Below are 25353 nucleotides of genomic sequence, written 5' to 3'. Positions count from 1 at the left end.
AATTAAAAAATTACCCACAATTCCACTTTTTCAGTTTTTCCCTTCTATCTTTTCCATTCTTCATCCGATTGTGACCGTTCCAACATTAATCAATTCCCCTGATGCCCGCCACTCCATTTTTACCCACAATTCAAAAATTACCCATAATTCCACTTTTTCAGTTTTTCCCTTCTATCTTTGCCATTCTTCATCCGATTCTGACCGTTCCAACTTTAATCAATTCCCCCAATGCCCGCCACTCCATTTTTACCCACAATTCAAAAATTACCCATAATTCCACTTTTTCAGTTTTTCCCTTCTATCTTCACCATTCTTCATCCGATTTTTACCGTTCTAACTTTAATCCATTCTCCCAATGCCCGCCACTCCATTTTTACTCACAATTCAAAAATTTCCCACAATTCCACTTTTTCAGTTTTTCCCTTCTACCTTTGCCATTCTTCATCCGATTGCGACCGTTCCAAGTTTAATCGATTCATCCAATTCCCCCCATTCAATGGTAGTTTGAATTTTCTTCTTTCCAGAGTTCAAAAATTACCCACAATTCCACTTTTTTAGTTTATCACTTCTATCTTTGTCATTCTTCATCCGATTCGGACCGTTCCAACTTTAATCAATTCCCCCAATTCCCACCATTCCACATCATTCAACACCTTTGCCTTCAGAGGTTACACCTTCACACGCAATTTCTTCAGAAATTGCAAATATTCTAGTTCCAAAATATAGTTGATGTCATGCAAGCATGTAAAGCAATAATTAAGATAGTACATGCATGTTATTGCGTGGATTATAATGTCAAAAGGCTGTTATGCTTTACTTCAATGTACATTCATAGAGATCGAAAAAATTGTTATTAAACCAATATAGGATCACCTTTGTTATTAAACCAATATAGGATCACCTGATTGCCCGCTGCAAGAGTAGTGTATGGAGGCTCTATGGGTGGATCAAGCACTGGAAGATGCTTGACTCAGGCTAGTCCCCGCACAGGAGAGGAACTCGTCCCGGAGTGAAGGAGGCGGGAGCGGGGCACTTTGCTCGAAACCGTCAAACAATGACATACTGAACTCACTAAAATGATCCAAAACCAACTGTCTGTATGTGGCTGCGTCATGTCCTCCGTCTCAGCTGTGGCAGGTGCGTCGTGTTCCGTGTGCTCATTGGGTGCTAAGTTCACTGCGCAGGCTTTGGCAACTTGGCCCTGCTCATCCGTGTCTCCGTGGTCCAAACCGGGTCAGTACGCCCACAAAATTTTTACTCCCTGACAGAATTTCTTCCCGGGAGCGGAGCTATTCCTTGTTGTCCACAGCGGAGGTAAACCGAGTGGCATCTCCAGATATGATACCAGAGTGAGTTGTACACACAATATTCTTTTACACATCCGTCTACTCCACATACCACTAGGAAATTCAGACTTCGGCTATGAGTATGGTTGATGTGAGTAAAGATTTGAGGGTTAGACCCACAAATACAAAGCAAATAACGCAGCGCCAAATCATAGTTATGCATGTGTTAACTTTTATTTGCCCCATAATGCAGTTGTACTTTTGCAATGGGTCAAATCATTTCTGAAATACAGTAAAACTGTCTAATTGGCTGTAGGTCAGAAGATAGTGAAGTAGATTTTTACATAACTAAAATGGTGAACAACGTGAAACACTCGTGACCCCCCCCCCCCCCCCCCCCACCCCATTCCTTACACACACACACACACAATGGAGTCGCCCATGATGGGCGGTCTTCAGATTTAAATTGAGTGCGCATACATGACGCTAAAACAGCTCGTCTGACGACTTGATTAGGTTAGGACAGGGGTGTCCAAACTTTTTGCAAAGTGGGGCATATTTGGTGTGTTAAGAATGTAGGGGGGCCAACCTTGGCAGGCTTTCTTTACATATAACAGCAATTAATTTAAATACATTTCAGCAAGCCGTTCTGTGTTTAACATTTGCTTTTTTATTTTCATTTTAGCTATCTTAAGCATGTGTTTTGGTTAATCTGAAACATGCATATCAAAATTGAATTGACATTAAATATTGAAATTGAATACTCACTTCACTTTTTTAACACTTTAAATTACTTTTTTGTAACAGTTTAACAGAATTAATTGTACTCTTGGGTGCAAATTACATTTGAAACATAAATAAATATCTCACCAAGGCAGTTTAATATAGAATTTTTAAACACAATAACAGAGAAATGAACAAGTAATAGTCATATCAACAAGTGCAGGGCTCATTTAAAATACGAAATTAGTAACTATAAATGTTGATTGGATTTTTAAATGGTTATTATTCTGGAGTGAAAACTTAAAAAAAAAAAAAAAAAAAAAAACGTTTTCAGATTTATTGTAAATGAAAAATGACTTGTCCGCATGAGTGTGATGGGTGAAACTGAGATCTGGAGTGCAGGACCCAATTATATCTTAAAAAAAACAAAAACAAAACAAACAAAAAAACAATAGGTATCTCACAGCAGTTGCTGCACTGGCCCTGACAAGTAATCTATGACAGATTGTAAGCTGAATGGGATCTTGGGGGTGGTTACCAATTTTGCCATATTTTATTTGTTGAGAGGACAAATTTTAAAAGGCTTAAAATCTTGGATGATTTCCTCACCTATTATTGGAATTACTTTCCAATGATCTTTCAACAGTTTGAGGTATTTTTTTCCAGTACTGGTTGTACGAATCTTTGAAAGAATCGACAATCAAATTGCTAATCTTCATCAATTTTGTAGATACCATGTATTGTAAATATTTTAAAAAAGGAAAAACTTGTAGAGTTAGAATACACACTATCTTCCGGAGAGGTCCAAGTCCAAAGAATCCCATAGTAGTTTAGGTTGAAAAAAAAAGTAAATAATAGTAAAGAAAGACCAATGCCACAAATGTAATTCAGTGTCTTGGGACTGTGGATGCCTTTAATAAAGCAGACGTAAATAGACACTGACAACACATTCTGTACAAATAAAAATCGGATATGCTGCTCAACACATTGCCCAAAAAAAGAGATATTTCTGGTATCTAACACACAAAAAAAATGAATACATTGACCACAAAATGTCTGTCTGTCTGTCTATCTATCTTTAAAAAAATCCATTGCATATAAAAATACAAACAATAAATTACTGTTGAAGACTTCACAAGATGCTAGTAAAATACTTCTAGAAACTTTCACATATGAGAATGAGTTGCTGGTCATAAAAGTTAAGCCTTTTTCCCCCCTTTTATTTAATTGTAACTCAAAGAAACATCGTTTGTTCCAACAGAAAGACAATACTCTGAGCTTTGCATGTAAGGTTAATTGAAAACAAAAATGTAAAATGTGTTAGTTTCCCAGTCAACATAAATCCCATCACAATATTAGAATGACAGTCTTCATTAAAATGTTATGCTGCATGTAAAAGTACACCATGGTTTACGTGTGTTTGTGTATATGTATAATAAATATATATATATATATATATATATATATATATATATATATATATATATATATATATATATATATATATATATATATATATACTAAGACATTCAATACAAAAAAGCAGACATTTGAAAGATTAATTAGAAAGCTACATTCTATATGTTCAGAAAAGTCATAAAAATGTTGGTCACATGAGAACTTTGTGGTGCTGCTTGTGAAAGCAAAAAAAGGTATCCCAATGTATATACATAACTGAAATGGATATGGCTCATCAGCAGATATCTAATTTTATATCCCATTAATGACTGAACTTAAATTAGCACACATCTGCTGCATGTTAGAACACTTAATTGGTATTCTGTGTTAATGAAAGAAAGCCCCCACAATGATCACTAAAAGTGAATGCAAACAAAAAAAAAAGCAAAATGGAAAGCAAATTTTAATATATATTTAAACTTTGTTTTTAAATTACCCAATTAAAATCTGGAAGTTTTATAGTTTAATGGTAAATAGTAGATACACTGTACTACTCTTTACACATGAAAAACCCAAATAGTTGGTGCAATTTTTGTTACTTTAGTTGTGACCAGTTAGGAACGCTACTTTATAGTAAAAGTAATTGATTATAGTTACTCATTACTTGCTCAATAGAGTAAATGAGTTATGAATTTAATTACATCACAATCAGAGTAAATCGATGCCAGCCAAAGCAACCACAAAGAGTTTTTTTCCCCTCATTTTACACCCCCGCAATAGGGTGGTTGACTTATAACCGCTTAATTCAACACCAGACCAAATTTCTCCACATATCTGTGCTTGAATAAATTTAAATCAATTGCGAAGAGTCATATGATGTCAGGTACAAGGCTTAAAATTACTATATGTTCCTCTAATTTGATATAGCATGCATCCATTTTAGTGTACGTACAGAACAATGCACTTTCGTCAAGCGCCGCCTAATTGGTGTGGCTCATTTGTTTTCGCTTGACTTTAAAATCATGAAAAGGAAACTTGACTTGTCCGTTCAAGACAAAAATGCTACAGCAGTGGCACGCATGGATGTCAGCAGGTGGGAGGTGTGTCAGCAAACACTCTGATCTCGTCACTTGGATAAAGAAAGCGTAAGCACAGCATTTCTGGAGACCTCCATTTCAAACAAATTGGATGGGACCGAAGATGACTACCGGTGGAAGAGAAATGAGGGTGTTTGAACAATGAATCAGGAGGAAAAGCAATTTATTATTATTTTCAAATTATTTTATTGTTGTGACATTCTAAGCATTATTGTCTAAGTGCATGCGTAGATTGACTTGCAGTCTTGTCTCGATTCCATCGCGGGAGTTACATCCATATATTGAAATTATTGAAGCTATTTGGTCTGTCAGATAGTGACGATGACTTTTAGAAATTAATATTCAGCTGTGACAAAAAATAAAGCATTGAAACGTCAAATTATTTTATTGTTGCAACATTTTAAGCATTAGTGTCTAAGTGAAAACGTAGATTGACTCGCAGTCTTGTCTCGACTCCACCCCCTATACCCACAACTAGGCATGGGACGATATCAGATTCTGACAGTATGATAACCTTGAGCAAAAATATCACGGTATTGCGGTATCACAGTCTTGAAATTACAACTCACAAAAAATTTTCATTTTAAAATGTTTTTGGATAGCTGAAATTCCGCGTAGTGGCCTCACCTTTACATTAAAAAAAAATTTAAAAATTGATTTTTTTATTAACGAGAAAAGTCTTCATGCTATACATATTATTTAAGACAAATATTACTGCATTACACATTTACTTAATGCTAAAATTATTAAATCTGTACAGCAGCGACACACCTGAATGGTAATATCTGATTAGATTTAGTGTTAACTATTTAAATACGGTTCTTTTAAATTCCCTAAACTCTATACAATGAACTCGTCTGAAGCAACACACTCCATGGTTTACAGATGAAACGCGCACGTTTAAATTGTTAAGTCGAAAACTTGAGCGTAAATGGTGAAGAACCAAACTCGAGGTTTTCCGTCAGGCTTGGTGTGATAGCTTGCTGAAAGATAAAGAGGCTAGCTAAAAGAAATTACTTTTCGAAAATGATTGGTCTTAATAAACACAACCCCAAATATTTATTTGAAACAATAGCACAGCTAATGCAACAGCAGCAGATTAATCATAGTTCCTTCCATTCAGCACACGATTTCATGCAATTCATCACTCAGTGGATTCAACTCATAAGGGGCGAAATAAAAAAGGCAGCGCAACTTACCCCCTCGGCTGTGATTGCTGATGCTAGTTCGGACAATCAGGTTCATGAAAGTCTGGTAACCCTGTCCAAGTTTGATTTAGTATCCCTGGAGTGTCTTACACACCTGGTTAATGCAGCAAAGCCGACGTCCTGCATGCTCGACCCGCTTCCAGGCAAACTCGTTAAAGACATATTCCCAATCTTAGGGTCATCTATCTTGAATATTATCAATCTGTCGCTCTCCTGTGGCATTGTACCTGAAGCTTTTAAGACAGCCATCATTCAACCATTACTTAAGAAACCTCACCTGGATCCTGAAAAGCTCTCTAACTATAGACCTGTGTCACATCTTCCGCTTATTGCCCAAATTCTTGAGAATGTTGTAGCACAACAACTTAGCGATTTCATGATAACAATAGATTTGAACTCCTTCAGTCAGGTTTTAGGGCCAACCACTCAACTGAGACAGACCCTTGTAAAAATGACGAATGATCTATATACCCAACTATACGTGCCTTTAGAAATAACAGATCTGTGCAAGTGCAGTAAACTGGAGGCCTGCCTTGCCGATATGGAACAATGGATGTCTTTCAATTTTCTGCTTCTTCACCCTAGTAAAACAGAGATGTTAATTATTGGCCCTGCTCATCATCAGCACTTGATTAAGAATACCACTCTGAACCTGCATAACTGTACTATTTCCCAAAGTAGTTTTGCAAAAAACCTCAGCGTGATATTTGACTCAGCTCTCTCTTTTCGGACACATATTAATAACACGACAAGAACAGCATTTTTTCACCTTCGCAATATAACTAAAATTTGCCCTATTCTTTCTCCTAGCGATGCTGAAACATTAATTCATGCATTTGTTACATCACGCCTAGACTATTGTAACGTTCTGTTTTCTGGGCTTCAGTCTGTACAAAATGCAGCAGCGAGACTATTGACAAGGACGAGAAAGTTCCATCATATTATTCTGATTCTAGTTGACCTGCATTGGCTTCCAATACACATGAGATGTGATGTTACGGTATTGTTAATTACTTATAAAATTTTACACAGGAATAGGAATTGTGCACGCTCCTTCCTATCTCGTCGACTTAGCATCACCATATGCTCAGTCCTGACAACTTCAGTCACAAAATGCTGGTTTGTTGTCGACCCCACAGGCTAAAAAGAAGTCAAGGGATCAAGGGCATTTTCCATTCACGCGCCAGTACTAGGAAATGCCCTATCTATGGAAGTTAGCACAGCCACCTCAGTAGAAATCTTTAAATCCCGACTAAAAACACATTTATACTCAAAAGCATTTAGTTAATGGGTCTGCCTGCAGTTTCCTTCATTTTTTTCCTGCCCCATTCTCCCGGCAAGGGGACTAGCTAGATGGTGAAGGTTGACTTGACCGCCCCCATTTAGCCCACAACTGATCGACCATCGCGGGTTAAGAAATCGCCCGTCTGCAGTCCACTTGGTTGGACTGTGGGAAGGTTCCTGCCCAATGGCTTTGCCTGCTGTAAAGTCATCATTGCACTATATCGGTGTTTTTCAACTACTGGTGTGCCGCGAGATATTGTCAGGTGTGCCGTGGGAAATTATCCAATCTGTGTGCTTGTGCGGTCTAGCGCCTGGCAGTGTACTCATGTAGTACTCTTCCATACCGTGCACAGCAAGCTCGCTCCACTCCCCTCCCCTCTCCTCGCACGATTCAAAAAATAAAAAAAAGTGGACAAAAACTACAACAGCGACAGAAAGCCCCGTCCATACGTTTGTGATGTGTTTTTTGAAATATGATGTAGAAATGCCTCTAAAAGTAATTTTGGCAGTTTAATAGCAAACACCATGTGTTGTAATTAGACAGCCATGACCTATGTAACCGCAAACAAACGTCAGGGGGAGACTTTTTTTTTCTTTTTTTTAAATTCACACAAATTGCAGTAAAAAAAAGGGGGGGGGGGGGGGTCGACTTATAAGCAAAGTCGACTTGCACTCTGAGAAATACATTGCTGTCACAATCTTAAAAAATAGCTTCTATCAAATTATTTTGATTTTATTTTTGATCAGGTTTCAAATAGGTAGAATGGACCTGTTGTGCTCCAGTTTGTTTATAGATTTGCTTCTCCTTTTTCACTGCCTGCCTTGTAGCTGCTCAGCTGGTAGATGGCAGGAGTCACCAGCACACACGTTTGTAGTTGTCATTAGTCCTTAGCAGGAGTGTAGTGGAGGGTATACGGTGTATACCCACTTTATTTGCAGTAAGTGTGCATGTACCCACTTCTAACCTCCCCTGATTCGCACCTTTCAATAATAGTCAACTGCCTGATAACATCATTTCACTGAAGAATGGCTCAACACTATTAGAGGACGATTGATCCATCAGCCACATAAGTCGAGTTTTGACGCACAGATGTGCATTTTTATATCAGCCGTATTCTTACTTACAATGATTATTGTAAAAGGACAAGCTAGAGGAGTGGGACGTCAGTTCGCAGTTAGATTCAAGTGCCTGTTGCAGCTAACAACGGCTCATGCTAGCTGAGGTTGCTACGGCATTAATTTCAATATAAGCAGGCAGACCTAACCAAAATCCGAACCCATCCTTCTTCATACATAGGAATATTACTAAAACTGAGAGGCTCATGTAAAAGTTATGTCTCCAGCTGATTCAATTAAGAGTGCACCAGTTAGAAAACACGGAAAGGTAATCCATTTGACTGTTTTATTAACTGCGATCTTTTGGCATATACACACAATCATATACTTGGTGAAACATGGATGCTGCTGAACTTCTGGTATTTATGGTAAAATTAATTTGAACCGGACAAGCAAAAGCGTCGAGCACATTCAACATTACACTGCGAAGCGTTCACTGACTGGTCACAGTGTGGAAATTATGAAACATGCTTAACTTAATGTGGAATAAATATAAACTTACAGATATGAACACAACAAAATATAAGGGGTTTACAAAAGATAATATGAATTCTGTTTTGCTATAGTTTTCACATTGTTGCCAATGTATTGTGCATCTTAAAAGCAGTAATAAAGGAAATACCAGAATTTGGCCCCAAAACTAAGGGTGTGTCTTATACACAGGTGTGTCTCATATTTGGGCAATTCTGGTATTTCCACTTGGTGATGCAAATTGTAAATGGAAATGGAGGGGGGGGGGCATGTCTTGGTGATGACTGTTGTGATCACAGTAATGTGAGTGAAGGACATGGAGATGCATCATTTTTTGTTTTTGTTTTGTGATGTAGAAATTAATTATGAATGGTCAGACCTGTGGAGTAAAAAAAAAACTGAAGAATTCCCAAAAATGTCTAAAACCCAAACATGTTTGCTTCATGATTAATACATTTTACAGTCATCCATTCAGCTTGTGTGAACACTAATACTGTCAAAAATGACAGCTTTTTGGTTAGAATTGTCTTATATGTCACTGATTCTAAAACTCCTTTTTTTCTTTACTACTTAAAAAAAGGAGGACATTTGAAGTACACCCACTTCTTGTGGGACACAGCAGCACTGGTCCTTAGTCATTAGTTCTTAAGCGCTGGTGAGAGAGGAGCTTGTTGTCGAAATATTGTACTTTATTGCCATTGCCCAAGTTTCTCTGCACTTCAGCTATACTTGTGAGTGATTCTGGATCCCTTCATGCTCCCTTTGTCAGAAACCTTTCTTGGTTATAATTATTTCTATCTCACTTTGCTAATGTTTAAATTCATTTGGTTCTTTTATTTCTTCTAAGCCTCTATCTCCTTTCAATCTTATTCCATCCGCCACAACAGCACATTTCCTAGCAATTTGACTCTGCATTAACCCCCTTGCTGACATTGCTTTTTGTTGCCACTTCTTACTCACGTTGTACTGTATATACTCCCTTTGTCAATAAACTATGTTCAGATTGTTTGAAATTGTTTCTGCTGTTTAGTTAGGGTCAATAACAGGGGTAAGCAAACTCTAACTCTCAAACTCTCAGGAATGGTGGTTGAAAATGTTTGATTAGTTTCATTGACATTTATAGAAATCCTTCGATTGCAAGGATTCCATCAAGGCATTTGTGTCTGATTGTAGCAGATTATCCAGTGACTGAAGGGTCAGTGGTTCCATTCTGACTGTCTGTCAAAATGTCTATGGGCAAAAAATTGAAGTCTAAATTGTCTTCAAATTAACACAAAATGAAAAAGAATTTTTAATTCCCTTAACTCGTTAAACAAATGTCATTATTAAAGGTCTGTGCGATTAAAACAAAAGCACCATCATTTTTGTCCAGGTCATTTTTATCATTTTGTTTGACACTACTGTTGTACAACAAAAATAGATAAAACCACACAATTTCACAATTTTTTGCACCTTATATTCCACGGTTTCTGGTAATTTTAGTGATTATTGTGTCTTTTTTTATTTTAACTGACATTCGTACCATCAAGAAATGAGACATGCTGTTTTTTTTTTTTTTTACTCACTTTCACTGTTCTTTACAATCCATCCGTCTATCGTAACCACTTACGCCTGTTTTCAGGCAGCAGGCGGGGTACACCCTTAAATGACATAAATATTGAACAGTGAAAATGCTTGCCTATTAACGAATCATTAATTGCTCAGGGTGAGTCAAGCAACTTTTTTGTATTAAGCTAAGAGCCCTGTCTGGAAGAAAACAAATACCCTTTCTCAACTTGATCATAAGTGTGGTAATAATACAATGCATATTGGTTATGATACATTAACCCATGGACAAATAGAATTGAATTACATGCAAATGATAATTTCTAAAATAATGTAATGCCCGCATTGTATTTCTGTTCAAGTTTTAGCAACAGACAGCTGACGTAGCGAAGTGAGACATGTTCTATTGAAAATATCTTACATTAGGTTATGTACACTTCAATATCTCAAAGTTATGAAGTATAGAGAGGGAAATATTTTGTGTGATATTGGAAAGTAATGAATGATTCTGTAGTTTTCATCTTAAGTATTTTCCTTAAAATCCTGATAGTTTTAACCTTGACTTAAAAACAGAGACCATAAGACCCATTTCCTGACTTTTCAGTTCTATGGTTTTCTATTAGCTACAGAAGGAGTTTTCCATTTCGATGGATCTTTAAAATCTTCCCAAGTCTTTGTTTTGCTGTCGCCATGCCTTTCTTTACCCGCTTTGCTGTAAAGAGAGCAGAATACAATCAATTAGACAAATTTACCTATGTGTATGTGAGTTTCTTTTTTTAAAATGTACTAACACATCAGATAACTCAAAATATTATGTAAATATTGTAACAGAATCTTGTTTTTCTAGAACTGTGTACAGGGAAAAAAAAAACACTTAATTTTTCACAATACTGTCACACACTGATGGGCATGAAATAATCACAAAATGTAGATTATTGCCACAAAACCATTCAGCAGTTTCAAAATGGCTTGTCTTGATCAGATGACAAGGCAGAGCATTTTCCTAACCTATGTTTGTGTATTTGACTGCTATTACTGCTAGAAAACTCTTTGCCCCCCCTCCATTGCATTTGTATATTGTGGGTCACTAAATAAACTAACACTTCAATTACACCTATGTCCCATATTCTGATTTCCACTTCCAGCTATCTGTACAACATAGCTGAAGGATGGCTGAAGGATTGTATATATCAAATGTACAGAGGTGGGCTTTCCATTGACGAAAGGTCCGTCAGTCCGTCACTGACACATGTCTATTTTGATAATTAACCAAAAGAGACTTACAACACCAATGAAATAAGCAATGCTGGAGGTGAGTTTGTGTCCAAATTTAGAGAAAACATAAGTTGCCAGGTAGAGTGTAGATAGACCCCTCAGTCCATCAAAATTCCAAAACTCTGAATCTTGCATGTATTTGTTTAAGAGGGAGAATATAGCAGGGCTGATTGAGCAGAACGGATTGACAACTGTATATGTCTACATATGTATATCGAAACACTTTATATAGTATACTGTAAAGCAGTAAGTGTAGACATCAGAGTTAGACATTAGAGCCAATAGTGTTTGGTAGTATCAGAAAAGACAAGAAATCCATCCATCCATCCATCCATCTTCTACCGCTGTCTTCCGGGGTTGGGTCGCGGGGGCAGCAGCCTCAGCAAGGAAGCTCAGACTTCCCTCTCCCCGGCCACTTCATCCAGCTCTTCCGGAAGTATCCCCAGGCGACTCCAGGCTAGCCTGGAGACATAGTCCCTCCAGCGTCTCCTGGGTCGTCCCCGGGGCCTCCTTCAAGTGGGACATGCCCGAAACACCTTACCGGGGAGGCGTCCGGGCAGCATCCTAACCAGATGCCCAAACCACCTCAGCTCCTGGCTCCTCTCAACGCGGAAGAGCAGCGGCTCAACGCTGAGCACCTCCCGGATGACCGAGCTTCTCACTCTATCTCTAAGGGAGAGCCCGGTGAGGGCAGGAACGTAGATCGAGTGGTAAACAGGGAGCTTCGCCTTTTGGCTCAGCTCTTTCTTCACCACGACAAACCGGTGCAGAGTCCGCATGACAGCAGACGCCGCACCAATCCATCTGTCGATCTCACGTTCCATCCTACCCTCACTCGTGAACAAGACCTTGAGATACTTGAACTCCTCCACTTGGGACAGGACCTCATCCCCGACCCGTAGAGGGCATTCCACCCTTTTCAAACTGAGGACCATGGTCTCAGATTTGGAGGTGCTGATCTTCATCCCAGCCGCTTCACACTCGGCAGCGAACCGCTCCAGTGAGAGTTGGAGGTCACGGCCTGAGGAAGCCAACAGCCCCACATAATCCGCAAAAGCAAAGATGCAATGCTAATAGCTCCCAAACCGGACCCCCTCAACGCTTCAGCTGCACCTAGTAATTCTGTCCATCAAGGTAATGAACAGAATCGGTGACAAAGGGCAGCCTTGGTGAAGTCCAACCCTCACTGGAACAGAATTTGACTTGCCGGAAATGCGGATCAAGCTCTGACATTGGTCGTACAGGAACCGAAGAGCCTGTGTCAGGGCATCTGGTACCCCATACTCCCAAACCACCCCCCACAGAGATCCAGGAGGGACACGGTCGAACGCCTTCTTCAAGCCCACAAAGCACATATAGACTGGTTGGGTGAACTCCCATGCACCCCTGAGGACCCTGCCGAGGGTGTAGAGCTGGCTCACTGTTCCACGGCCAGGACGAAAACCACACTGCTCTTCCTGAATCTGAGACTCGACTTTCTGACGGACCCTCCTCTCCAGCCCCCCTGAATAGACCTTACTGGGAAGGCTGAGGAGTGTGATTCCTCTGTAGTTCGAACACACCCTGCAGTCCCCTTCTTTAAAAGGAGGGCCACCACCCCAGTCTGCCAATCCAGGGGCACTGTCCCTGATGTCCACGCGATGTTGAAGAGGCGTGTCAGCCAAGACAGCCCTACAGCATCCAGAGCCTCCAGGAACTCTGGGCGGATCTCATCCACCCCTGTGGGGCCTTGCCACCAAGGAATTTTTTGACCACCTCAGTGACTTCAGCCCCAGAGATGGGAGAGCGTACCTCGGTGCCTGAAGACTCTGCTTCCTCAGAGAAAGACGTGTTGGTGGGATTGAGGAGGTCTTCGAAGTTTTCTGCCCACCGGTTCACAACGTCCCGAGTTGGCCAGCCGGTACCTGTCAGCTGCCTATGGAGTCCCACAGGCCAATAAGGCCCGATAGGACTCCTTCTTCAGCTTGACGGCATCCCTTACCCCTGGTGTCCACCAGCGGTTACGAGGATTGCCTCCACGAAAGGCACCAGACCACCTTACCGCCACAACTACGATCAGCCGCCTTGACAATGAAGGCGCGAAACATGGTCCACTTGGACTCAATGTCCCCCTCCTCCCCCGGGACGTGGGAGAAATTCTGCTGAAGGAGGGAGTTGAAACTCCTACTGACAGGGGACTCTGCCAGATGTTCCCAGCAGACCCTCACGATATGTTTGGGTCTGCCAGGTCTGGCCAGCATCCTCCCCCACCATCAGAATCAACACACCACCACGAAGTGATCAGTTGACAGCTCCGCCGCTCTCTTCACCTGAGTGTCCAAAACATGCGGCCACAAATCCAATGATACAACCACAAAGTCGATCATCGAACAAGAAACCCTTGAGCTAAAACGTCAGAAAGCACTTTTGGAAAATTATCGATATTTTACAGAGACATTTTTGGGAGTTATGATTCAAATTTTCACTTTTAGTTTGGAAAGAGAAATATTATCCGGACCCACAATCCATCTTAGAGTGTGGCAGTAATGCACCAAAAGACAGAAGGAGGGTGATAGGAGTAGATGTGTGAATGAAAGATAAAATATAAGTGAAAGCTGATTGTCAATATTTATAGAAAGGAGCAGTACAGTCAAAAGTAGGGGTGCGGGCGACTTGGCTTTGATTCCAAATGATAAATGGACTTGCAGTTTTGTCAGGTACTCAAAGTGCATCACACTGACGACTCGATTACACAGCGACAGGTGCAGGCGGGGATAGTGTCTGGCTCAAATACAGACAGACATGGTCACAATGGATTGGCTCTCAAACGCACAACTTCTCAGATGAGAGAGAACCACTCTGCTACTGAGCTATGCCACTCCTACACTTGGCCAAAATGCAGAGTGGGATCCTGGTTAAAGTGAGCCATTTTAAACTAAGCTTTTGTTTTTTTGGGAGTTAAAACAATGCCAGACATCTCCGCCAGCATGCTTCATTAGTACCTTACAGTTCACTTGAAAAAGTTTGCAAATAAGTGTGTATGTGGCTTTTTAAAGCTCTTTGGGCAGCCACTATCAAATGAATATAGACTTTAAGTACAATCCATTTACAGTGAACCAAATCAGTTTATTCATCTTTGAAAGTAAGACTTTTTTTGATGGATTGGTGGATGAATTGGAGATGGATCTGTGAAATTTAACCATCTGAATTAAAGTATACATTTGTATCAATACAATATTTAAACAAATACAATTTGTAGATATCAATTAAAAAGTGATCAACACTATCATTTTAACAATATTTTAATAGCACAATGTGACAATCCGGCAAATAAAATAGCAGCTATAAGGGCCCTTGCAGCCCAGACTGCTTTGGTATAATCATAAAATGAAATTGGATTTTGTTTTGAATGGTTAAAAATAGTTGAAATAGTTGAAATAGTTCAGAGTAAAAACAACTTTGAAATAAATATGACATCCTGGAAGGGTGAAAAATATGGAAAGATCTGAAAGTACAGTAAATAGAAAATGTCCGACTTCCTTGTTGGGAGTTGAGTAAAGTCCTGACTCTTCTATAAATGACGTGGCCTATACAGCACTGCAAAACCTGATAATTCACAGTGACAAAAAAAAGTCGCTATGAGAGAAATGTTCTCAATATTTTAAACGTTTTCTGAAAGTTCCATCCTGAAAACATTTTCAGAACCTTACTTTTGTTAATTAAATAAAGCTTGTTTTGACTATAGAGGTCATTTGTTAAATTTAAAATCACAGTTTAAACTAAAACCAAGGTTCCTTGCAAAAGAATGATGGTAGGGTTAGGGTTCTGTAACAAAGGGGTTGGTACGTTTTTCAAAGTCATTTGTGGGAAGATATGCCCCTACTTTTGATAATTAAAAAAAAGCTTGTTTTGACTGTAGAGGTCATTAGTTTGTCAAATTTAAAATCACTGTTTAAAATAAAACCAAGGTACTTTGCAAAAAAACGAGCCATCTAGGTGGTTTTGTTGTCCAAATGAGATGACCTCAGTCTTGCTTTTGTTTAAGGAGAGAAAGTTTCCTTCCATCCAAAACCGGATGTCATTAAGGCAGTCTAATAAGACCTGGACAGAGACTGGTCATTTATTTTTAATGGGAGATAAATCTGAACATCATCTGCAAAACAAAAGAATGAGACATTGTGCTTTCTTAAGATGGACCCTAAAGGTAACATATATATATTGAAAAAAGGAGAAGGCCCAAAATAGAATCCTGGTGTACTCCATAGCTCAAAGGGGGAAATGTCAGAGTAATTACTAACGCCAACACAAGTATCTAAGCATGACAGAAGAATATTATGATCAACTGTATCAAAGGCAGCTGACAGGTCCAGAAGGACCAGGACAGCAGATTCACCCGAATCGACTGTTAAAAAAAAAGATCATTTAAAATTCTACAAAACGCTGTTTCTGTGCTATGGCGGAACTTAAAACCAGATTGGACCTTCTCAGAAATGCAATTTAGTTCAATAAAAGATTGTAGTTTTTCATAAACCACCTTCTCCAAGACTTAGGCAAGAAACGGAAGCTTAGAGATGAGCCTAAATGTAGCTAAGACTGTGGGGTCTAGGTTGTGTTTTTTGATGAGGGGCTGTATGCATGTTTAAATGCAGCCGGAACACAGCCACTAATCAAAGAAGTTTTGATCAAATGTAAAATACAAGGCCCAGTGATATGGAAAACTTCTTTAAAGAGATGAGGAGGGATACTGTCACTAGGGCAATAGGAAGGCCTGAGTTGCTTAACAATATCAGAGCAGAAAGAGACACTTGCTCAAAGCACTCAAAAAACACAGGATAAACAGCGGAATCTGATAGAGATGGCAATAAGGAAGACCTAAGATGAAAAATCTTGTCGATAAAGAACTTTGAGAAATCTTCACAAAGTTTGCGTGAAGTAACACCACCATTATGGTCACAAGGCTTTAAAGGAGTATGCAATGTATGAAAAACAAACTGGGATCAATGGCTATGGCTGAGACAAGATTGGAGAGAAACTGACGTTTAGCAGCTTCAACAGCTTTTTGATACTCCAATAGATTATGTTTTAAGTCGTCTAAAGAAACTTGGATATTATGTTATTTCCCCTTTTTTTCAGAACGACTACAAGCACGTCTTAAAAGTGTGAGTGGTGTCATTCAACCATGGCTCTGATATTAGCTTGGAGCGTTTCGCCATTCTTTATCCGATTCCCACCGTTCCAACTTTAATCGATTCCCCATATTCCCGCCATTCCATTCGTGTATCCATTTTTCTCTTCCCAGAATTAAAAATGTTCCCACAATTCCACATTCTGTACACATAAAGAACTAATTCTTTTTCAATGAGGTCATTCATTGAGTGGGCGTTTGGCCTTGGGTGACGACTGGTCAGGAAGACAAAGTACTCCGTTTCCCATGGGGTCGTCAAGCGGCCATGTTGGACACTTGCCCACATACACTGAGACTCCATTTCCCATCAACCCTGAGGGGCGGCCATCTTGGATACAGTATCTGATCAGACATCTCATGAGCGCTCAGCCCAACTTCCAACCAGGAAGTTGATTATCTCATTCAGTTCATTATCTCCAGCTTTGTTTCCATTTAATCATTTTCTTACTTCTCTCTTGAACGTCACTAGCAATCTTTGGCTCTATTGCTAACCGATTCAAGTTTGAATTAAGCAGTAAAATGCCCTAAAATATGGTTTTGAAACCAATCACGATAGAAAACGCTTTACCATTCCACCTTTTTGAAACGAGTGAGGCCCACCAATAGCAGACCAGCATCTCCGTGCAGAGACGCCGACCAATTGCATACCAGCATTGTAGTGACGCGTTGCATGGAGGACGGCAATAGAAAATAAGTGCAATTACCTAAAAACGCCAGCAGATGGAGAATAAACAACACAAATACAGCCAACCCCTCGGGTCATGACAGTTGTTTTTGTCGCAAAGCGGGGAAGAAACCTTAAAGAGGGACGAAAAAACTCAGTATTCCAAATTGCAACATGAAAAAAACGGAAGCCAGGGGCGCCGTAACTCGGTGGTCCACTGTACCCACATAAGGGATACCAGGGGTTGTACTTGTTAGCTCAGGGGTGGGCAACTCCAGCCCTCGAGGGCCGGGGTCCTGCATGTTTTCCAGTTTTCTCTCCCTAACACACCTGATTTAAACCATTAGCTCATCAACAAGCTCTGCTGGAGCTTGAGAATAATCCTAATCATTTGATTCAGGTGTGTTTGAGAGAGGAAACAGGAAAACATGCAGGACACCGGCCCCCGAGGCCTGGAGTTGCCCACCCCTGTGTTAGCTTGTTGCCTAGTTTAACTGACATACACTCATACTTACAAGTATAAGACATTCATGTTACAGTGTACTTGACAAGAGATAGTCACATTTCACAGAAATTTGGAGGATTATTTTGGGTGACGGCTGACAATTACAACAATGATGAAACTGACATCTTCGATGATGTCAGGCTTAGTCTGTAGCTTCTAAATTGTTTCTCGTCATTTGTCTATCAGCGAGATGGTCATCTGTCTGTGACGGACTGACGGACAGTCTGTCGGTACCCATGGATTGCCCACCTCTTCTCACCAGATTTTGCATTTAGACAGCTTTTCATATTTTTGAAATTCTTTTCATGTTGCTACTTCTACTGTCATAGCAAATAAGACCCCCCCCCCCAAAAAAAAAATAGAAGCCGCCACTGCATTTTTGACCTAGAAATAAGCCATCAGCCAATCTTGTGAATACTTAAAATGTTATTATTTCACACTCACTCACCTTTAGCATCTGCAGAAATGCGTCGGTTCCTTATTGTCATTGAGTTGCTATCAGGAGAAGACATGGACAGCCATCTTTGGCTGCGGAATACCCCAGGTGACATGGACTCTGGCAGTCCTAGGAACTTGACTGTTTCACTTTTCAACTCATGATCTGTTAGGCTGCCATCTTGGGAGTCCAGATTTGGATCTGGTGAGCTACTACCTTGCAAGATTTTCAGTGGCTCCTCTATTACTGTTGTCGTTTTTCTGGTGACCGTCTTCTTTGTTTTTTGTTGCTCCCCCTAGTGACATAGTTTTATTGATTACTTGAGTTGCTGAGAAAAAATTGAATTTCAGTTGAACCCCGAGTTACAAAGGACCCTTGTTATGAATGTTACAATTTTTTTCTGCACGAATGACCCTTATATATGTAACTTTTTTTTTCTGAAGAATATCTGCCTCTAGTTGTGTACAAGGTTTGTAAAGCAAACCATCTCAGCATCAATGAACAAATTATCTATGTTATGCTCCTCATACTCTTTCAAAATCATTGGCTTGTCATTAGAATAATTGTGCGATATATATATATATATATATATATATATATATATATATATATATATATATATATATGTATGTATATACATATATATATATACACATATATATATACACATATATATATATATATATATATATATATATATATATATATATATATATATATATACACACACACATATATATATATATATATATATACACACATATATATATATATATATATATATATACACACATATATATATATATATATATATATACACACACACACATATCTATATATATATATATATATATATATATATATATATATATATATATATATATATATATATATATATATATATATATATATATATATATGGCATGCCGTTCAGGAAATTAATATTTGAATATATTGATTGAAACACCGAATATATTGATTGATGCTTGAATATATTGAATGAAACTCCAACTATGTTGATTGAAGCTTGAATATATTGAATGAAACCCCGAATATATTGATTGATGCTTGAATATATTGAATGAAACCCCAAATATATTGATTGATGCTTGAATATATTGAATAAAACCCGAATATATTGATTGATGCTTGAATATATTGAATGAAACCCCGAATATATTGATCGAAGCTCGAATATATTTAATGAAACCCTGAATATATTGATTGAAGCATGAATATATTGAATGAAACACCGAATATATAATGAAACTTTGAATATATGGAATGAAGCTTTACTGAACCCAAGTCACCTCAGGCCATAGTCTTCTGAATTTGCTAGCTGAAACAAAATGGCATCAGCTGAAACATTCCAGTACTTTACTGTACTGGAACACTTCTTTGCTACAGGTTCTACTCCAAATGACACTAACTATACATCACGTCACATTGACCACTATATTTCTGTTATTGCATCACTCAGTGCTTATGAGTAATAAAACTCAACAAAACATTGCTGAGAGAACATTATCCATCCTTCGAGAAAGACTCTACGAGTTTCTAAGAGATGTAGGCAGACCAGTCCAACGTGAGTACTAATATTTAAACAAGTGTATGGGGATGGAGGCTAATGCAGGCCAAGAATAATCTCTACAAACTTTTTTATCATTATTAAAACAATTTATTCTCATGTTTATAAACATATCAGCAATTTGTTTTTCCTCTTTGAAGGTACAACATACCCGCTGCTCAACTGATTCACATGCGAGATTTAGGATTTAGCTGGATCACCACATCTCAGATGCTGTCTGAAAACATTAAAACACTGTATAACTACAGGACACCACTGGGTGTGGTGGATTATGGGAGTTTCACTGACATTACAAAAGATGATCTGGATCGCCTTATTGCTGATATTATCAGACAAACCCCCTGTTCTGGAGAGACCTATGTCACTGGTAGTTTGAGAGGTAGAGGAGTCAAGAGTTCAGCGTTGGCAGGTACGAGAGCGTTTAAGGACAGTAGATCCAGTGGGGCGAGCCTTGAGAGGATGAAGGGCAATTCAACGGAGGGTCTACAATGTCTCTCCCCCAAATGAAGTGTGGTATGTGTTTTATAAATTTAATTAATATTAGTTATTTTTCCCTGGTCAGTAATGGAATTCATAAAGACTGATAAGACGCAAAGCCGCATAATGTTTGTAAAAAATATACAAAAGTGTGAGGTAATGCAATATTGAGATAATTAAAAAAAATGAAATCTTTCAACAACCAACAGGTTTTTTCCCTTTCACGTTTTAATTTTGTAAAGATTGTTTTCTTATAGATAATTATAATAGCCTAATAATAATAATAATAGTACATTTCTTCTCATTTCAGGCATATTGACACAAACCACAAATTAAATCCATGGGGATTTGTCTATCATGGAGCAGTTGATGGCTACAGTCGCTGCATTACCCTTCTAAGATGTTGCACAGACAACTGAGCATCAACTGCCTTGCATCTTTTCTAGGGTGCTGTAGATGTATTTGGACTCCCACACTGTGTCAGGGGTGATGCTGGTAGAGAGAACACTGATGTTGCACGATTCATGATTGCATATCGAGGAACAAACAGAGGAAGTTTCATGGTTGGACGTAGTGTGCATAAAATCCATTCAAAGTCTGTGTGGGGGTAAAAGATGGCTTAACAAGTTTGTTGTAGCATGGCAGCAGGATTTGTAACCTAAGGAAGATAAAACACAGTATGTGAAACAGTAATATGGTCTTATGAAACTGGGGACAAAAGGTGAATTCTCCCCCACTTTTTCACACAACTGTTGAAGCTAAAAGAGCACACTACAGTAAAAAGAAACAATGTAGTGTCAATACATACAAGCACTTAAAATTAAGATGTCATTATATAGTGTGCTGTGGTAATCTTGCAAATATCTAATGAAAGAGGAACAAACATGACAAATGAATTCCAAAAGTTACCTGCATCCCTCCACAGCTGGCTGGAAGGCTGCCGTTATTGCCTGCATTACTTTCTCAGAATCCCAGTCACAGCCAAATTCCAAGGCAGACTTGATATGGCAGTTTTCAAAAAGCCAAGCTTATTTTTTGGTACGCCTTGGTACATGTGTAGCTTTGTCGTCTGGCAGGAGAATTACCCTTGAAAAAGGACACAGAACGTTAACTAACTTGTGCCAGAAACCTTAAAACATTAAACAAATTATATAATTATGTGTAGACTCAAGCAATGTTGAGAGTTAACTTTTTTACAGTGTGTTCATATACAGTATATATATATATATATATATATATATATATATATATATATATATATATATATATATATATATATATATACAGTATATATATATATATATATATATATATATATATATATATACAGTATATATATATATATATATATATATATATATATATATATATATATATATATATATATATATATATATATATACATATATACATACAGTATATATATATATATATATATATATATATATACAGTATATATATATATATATATATATATATATATATATATATATATATATATATATATATATATATATATATATATATATATATATTGTGGTTGATAGACAACATTTATGTCTTAGGCAATATGATGACTGATACAGCAAAACAAAATTTTAATCCCATAGTAATAATCTCCACCAGGCATAATCTCACTGTGCATGTATATGTCCGCTGTGTGAGTAACGTCACAATGTGTCACCGATCATCTACATTCAATACTAAACTAAATATTGACCACGCATTGATCAATGGTTGTGGGCAAGTGCTTAATTTGTCCATGAATAGGTCCTGGAACAGCGCGTCAGAGCGCAGTGCCATAACGCACGTTGTTTTTACCTTCATTAAATCACCTGAACGCGATACCAAGCTAACCATATAGGCGTATTCCGTGAATAGGTCTAATTTGAAGGTTTTTTTTTTCTCACCTCTACGTGCACAAAGACCAACACACTGCTCAGCCTCACCTAAATGTTATGTGTAATAAATGTGTTTAACATGCCCTTTTATTGTGCATCACCCTCAATTTTACACGAATATTATGGGGAAAAGTCTAAAATTGCATACACTTCAGGTCGCCAAAAACACTAGCCTGCAAAGCGTCGCCAAGCTAGACGCATTTATCGACTGCGCACTTTCTTTACATACCTGGTGGAGATCAGAACTAAATTGTAGCATGTCTATATCTTTATGGGCTCTACTGAGAGCCCTCGTTTAGTTCTAAATGCTTACCTCTTCTGTCTTGGGCCCTTTCTTGTGAACGGGCGCAGATTGTAGAGAGGAGCTGTAGTTGGGCATTGCTGTGACGTTGATGGCATGTTGACGTTGGCATGAGAAACCGCAGCCTGGCCTGCTGTTGTAGGCCCAGATCTGCCGCAATTAAAAAGAGACTGGACCTCTTCATCTGAAGTAAGGTATTGGGTCCGGGTCTCTGGGGGATTTTTGCTTGTGCATGCATTCGCCAGTACATTGACGATATCCTTGTTGCTTAAAATAGCTGCAACTAAATTGCGTGCTGACTGGCTCATTTGGCAGCATCCGCGCTACAGGTAGGCTACAAGATGGCAGCAATGATTACGTCAGTCAAACTTGAGTCAATATATTCGGGGTTTCATTCAATATATTCAAGCATCAATGAATATATTCAAGCTTCAATCAATATATTCGGGCTTCATTCAATATATTCAAGCATCAATCAATATATTCGGGGTTTCATTCAATATATACAAGCATCAATCAATATATTCAAGCTTCAATCAATATATTCGGGGTTTCATTCAATATATTCAAGCATCAATCAATATATTCAAGCTTCAATCAATATATTCGGGGTTTCATACAATATATTCAAGCTTCAATCAATATATTCGGAGTTTCATTCAATATATTCAAGCATCAATCAATATATTCAATCAATATATTCAGAGTTTCATCCAATATATTCAAACATTAATTTCCTGAACGGCATGCCATTTATATATATATATATATATATATATATATATATATATATATATATATATATATATATATATATATATATATATACAGTGGGCCCCCGGGTTACGAACTTAATCAGTTCAGCGGCTACGCTCGTATCTCGAATTGCTCGTATAGCGGGCAATCCAAACCCATGTTAATTCGTGAATGCGTGCAACGCGCGCAGAAGCCTTGGGTAACACATCACGCTGTATACATATAATGATATTGAGTGACATTATCTACTGTACAATTGCAATATATAACAACAGCAAAGGAAAAATGACTTTTACCTTTGGAAAGACATGACTTAAGCTGAGATCAAGTCAACACTGTAAAGCAGATATGCTATTGGTCTTACAGTGTCACAGTAACTTTTTCAGTCAGGGTTTTCTCTACTTCCTTCCATCCCAACCAGCTGTGCCATCAAGCTAGATAAAGGCGTTCGGCCAATAGCATATCGGCACTTCTGTGATTGACGTGTGACGCCGGCCAATAGCATCTCCGTGAGTGAGACCGGGTGACCTTAATCGACCAATAGCATATTGGTGTCTCCTTGACTGACTGATACTTATTGGCACGTTTTTTTTAAACGGTTGGAATGTATTGACAATTAATTTAAAAAAAAAAAACACATTTAAACCAATGACAATTCTTTGTCCTGCAATCGGCACACTTAATTTCATGTCAGCTGTTTTTCCCTTTAGCTGTACAAACACTCCCGATGTCAAATGAGCTGGGTGGTGGCGGAGGGGAGGGTTTCTGTGTGTTGTTTTAACAAGGCACCACGCTTACAGCTTGTTCGAGCATCAATTTACTGGTCGGTTCAGCTTACAGTATTGCAACAGTGTCGCTGCCTTAAAGCATGTTGGGAGGTTCCTCGACTAACATGACTTGCAGTTTTGTCAGTCATCTACTATATGGTACCGTAATACCACCCGTAAAAGAGAGCGGACCATCGCTCGGACTCAACGCGGCGACGCAAATATGCTATTGCTCTTACAGTGTTACAGTAACTCTTTCAGTCAGGGTGCAAATCACGGAGATACTAAAACATCATCCTCTTATTTCTTCCTTTACCGCTGCTAGTAATTTTAGAAGCTATGTCTAACAGATAAAGTTTGCAAAGTCTTCAAAACATTCCGTTTTTCACTCATTTTCTCTCGTTCCTTCCATCCTGTCCCATCAAGCTAGATAAAGGCGTTCGGCCAATAGCATATCGGCATTTCTGTGATTGACGTGTGACGCCGGCCAATAGCATCTCGTGAGTGAGACCAGGTGACCTTAATCGACCAATAGCATATTGGCGTCTCCTTGACTGACTGATAATTATTCGCACTTTTTTTTTAAACGGTTGGAATGTATTGACAATTAATTAAAAAAAAAACACACATTTAAACCAATGACAATTCTTTGTCCTGCAATCGGCACATTTAATTTCATGTCAGCTGTTTTTCCCTTTAGCTGTACAAACACTACACTTAAATGGTAATTATATTTAGACACCGTGAGTGAGACAGTCAGTGTGACGTTGTAAGACCAATAGCGTTCACGTAACCGCCTCAAGTATCTACTGATAATTTTAGATGACGCACCTGCTGAAATTGATGACGCAGTTTAGCGAGAACATTTCTACAAACTCAATGGCTGGATTGTCGGAATGCTCGTAAGGCGAGAGGTTTGTTCGTAAGCGGAGGACTAAAATCCCCCTGATCCACGCTCGTAAGGCGAATTGTTCGTAAATCAGGGTGCTCGTAAGGCGGGGGCCGACTGTATATATATATATATATATATATATATATATATATATATATATATATATATATATATATATATATATATATATATATATATATATATGTACATATACAGTGATCCCTCCTACTTCACGGTCTCAGATATCGCGGTCTCAGTACTTCGCGTTTTTTTCCAGGAAAAATAAAAAATATTTCAAAATAAAAAATCATTTAAAAAATGTGCAAAAATTTACAAAAATTGAAAAAAGCAAACAAGTACATTATACAGTACTGTATTAATCAAATAACAAAGTAATATTAGTTAATAACTATGTTTAGAATTCTTCAAGCATTAGAGTTCATGACGTTTTTTTTTATCTTATTTTGAAATGCATGCTTTTAATTTGTCAGGTCGTGTT

The 25353-nt window shown here is 38.3% G+C and overlaps 1 protein-coding gene across 6 annotated transcripts in view; it reads right to left on the bottom strand.

The window, feature by feature from the left end:
- The window catches only part of phf2 (PHD finger protein 2), a 275649-nt gene that overhangs the window by 77758 nt on the left and 172538 nt on the right, over positions 1–25353 (bottom strand). For 3 of the 6 annotated variants that reach the window (XM_088423749.1, XM_088423748.1, XM_088423752.1), the window contains 2 exons: positions 18185–18467; positions 8385–10840 (listed from right to left, as the gene is read on the bottom strand). The exons of 1 other annotated variant lie outside the window; for it this stretch is intronic. In XM_088423749.1, the coding sequence (XP_088279875.1) occupies positions 10752–10840; positions 18185–18467 (372 nt within the window). In that variant the 3' untranslated portion in view covers positions 8385–10751. Of the gene's footprint in view, positions 1–8384; positions 10841–18184; positions 18468–19836; positions 20896–21146; positions 21324–22451; positions 22590–22620; positions 22774–25353 lie in introns of those variants that run through there. 2 more of the 6 variants (XR_015866616.1, XM_088423751.1) reach the window with 2 other exon arrangements.

This window comes from Hippichthys cyanospilos, chromosome 9 (assembly GCF_059441005.1).
Source record: "Hippichthys cyanospilos isolate Australia breed blue-spotted pipefish chromosome 9, RoL_Hcya_1.0, whole genome shotgun sequence".
Classification (NCBI taxonomy): Eukaryota; Metazoa; Chordata; class Actinopteri; order Syngnathiformes; family Syngnathidae; genus Hippichthys; species Hippichthys cyanospilos.
Note: the sequence above shows the minus strand (reverse complement) of the source record. Positions and strands in the feature narration are given on the sequence as shown.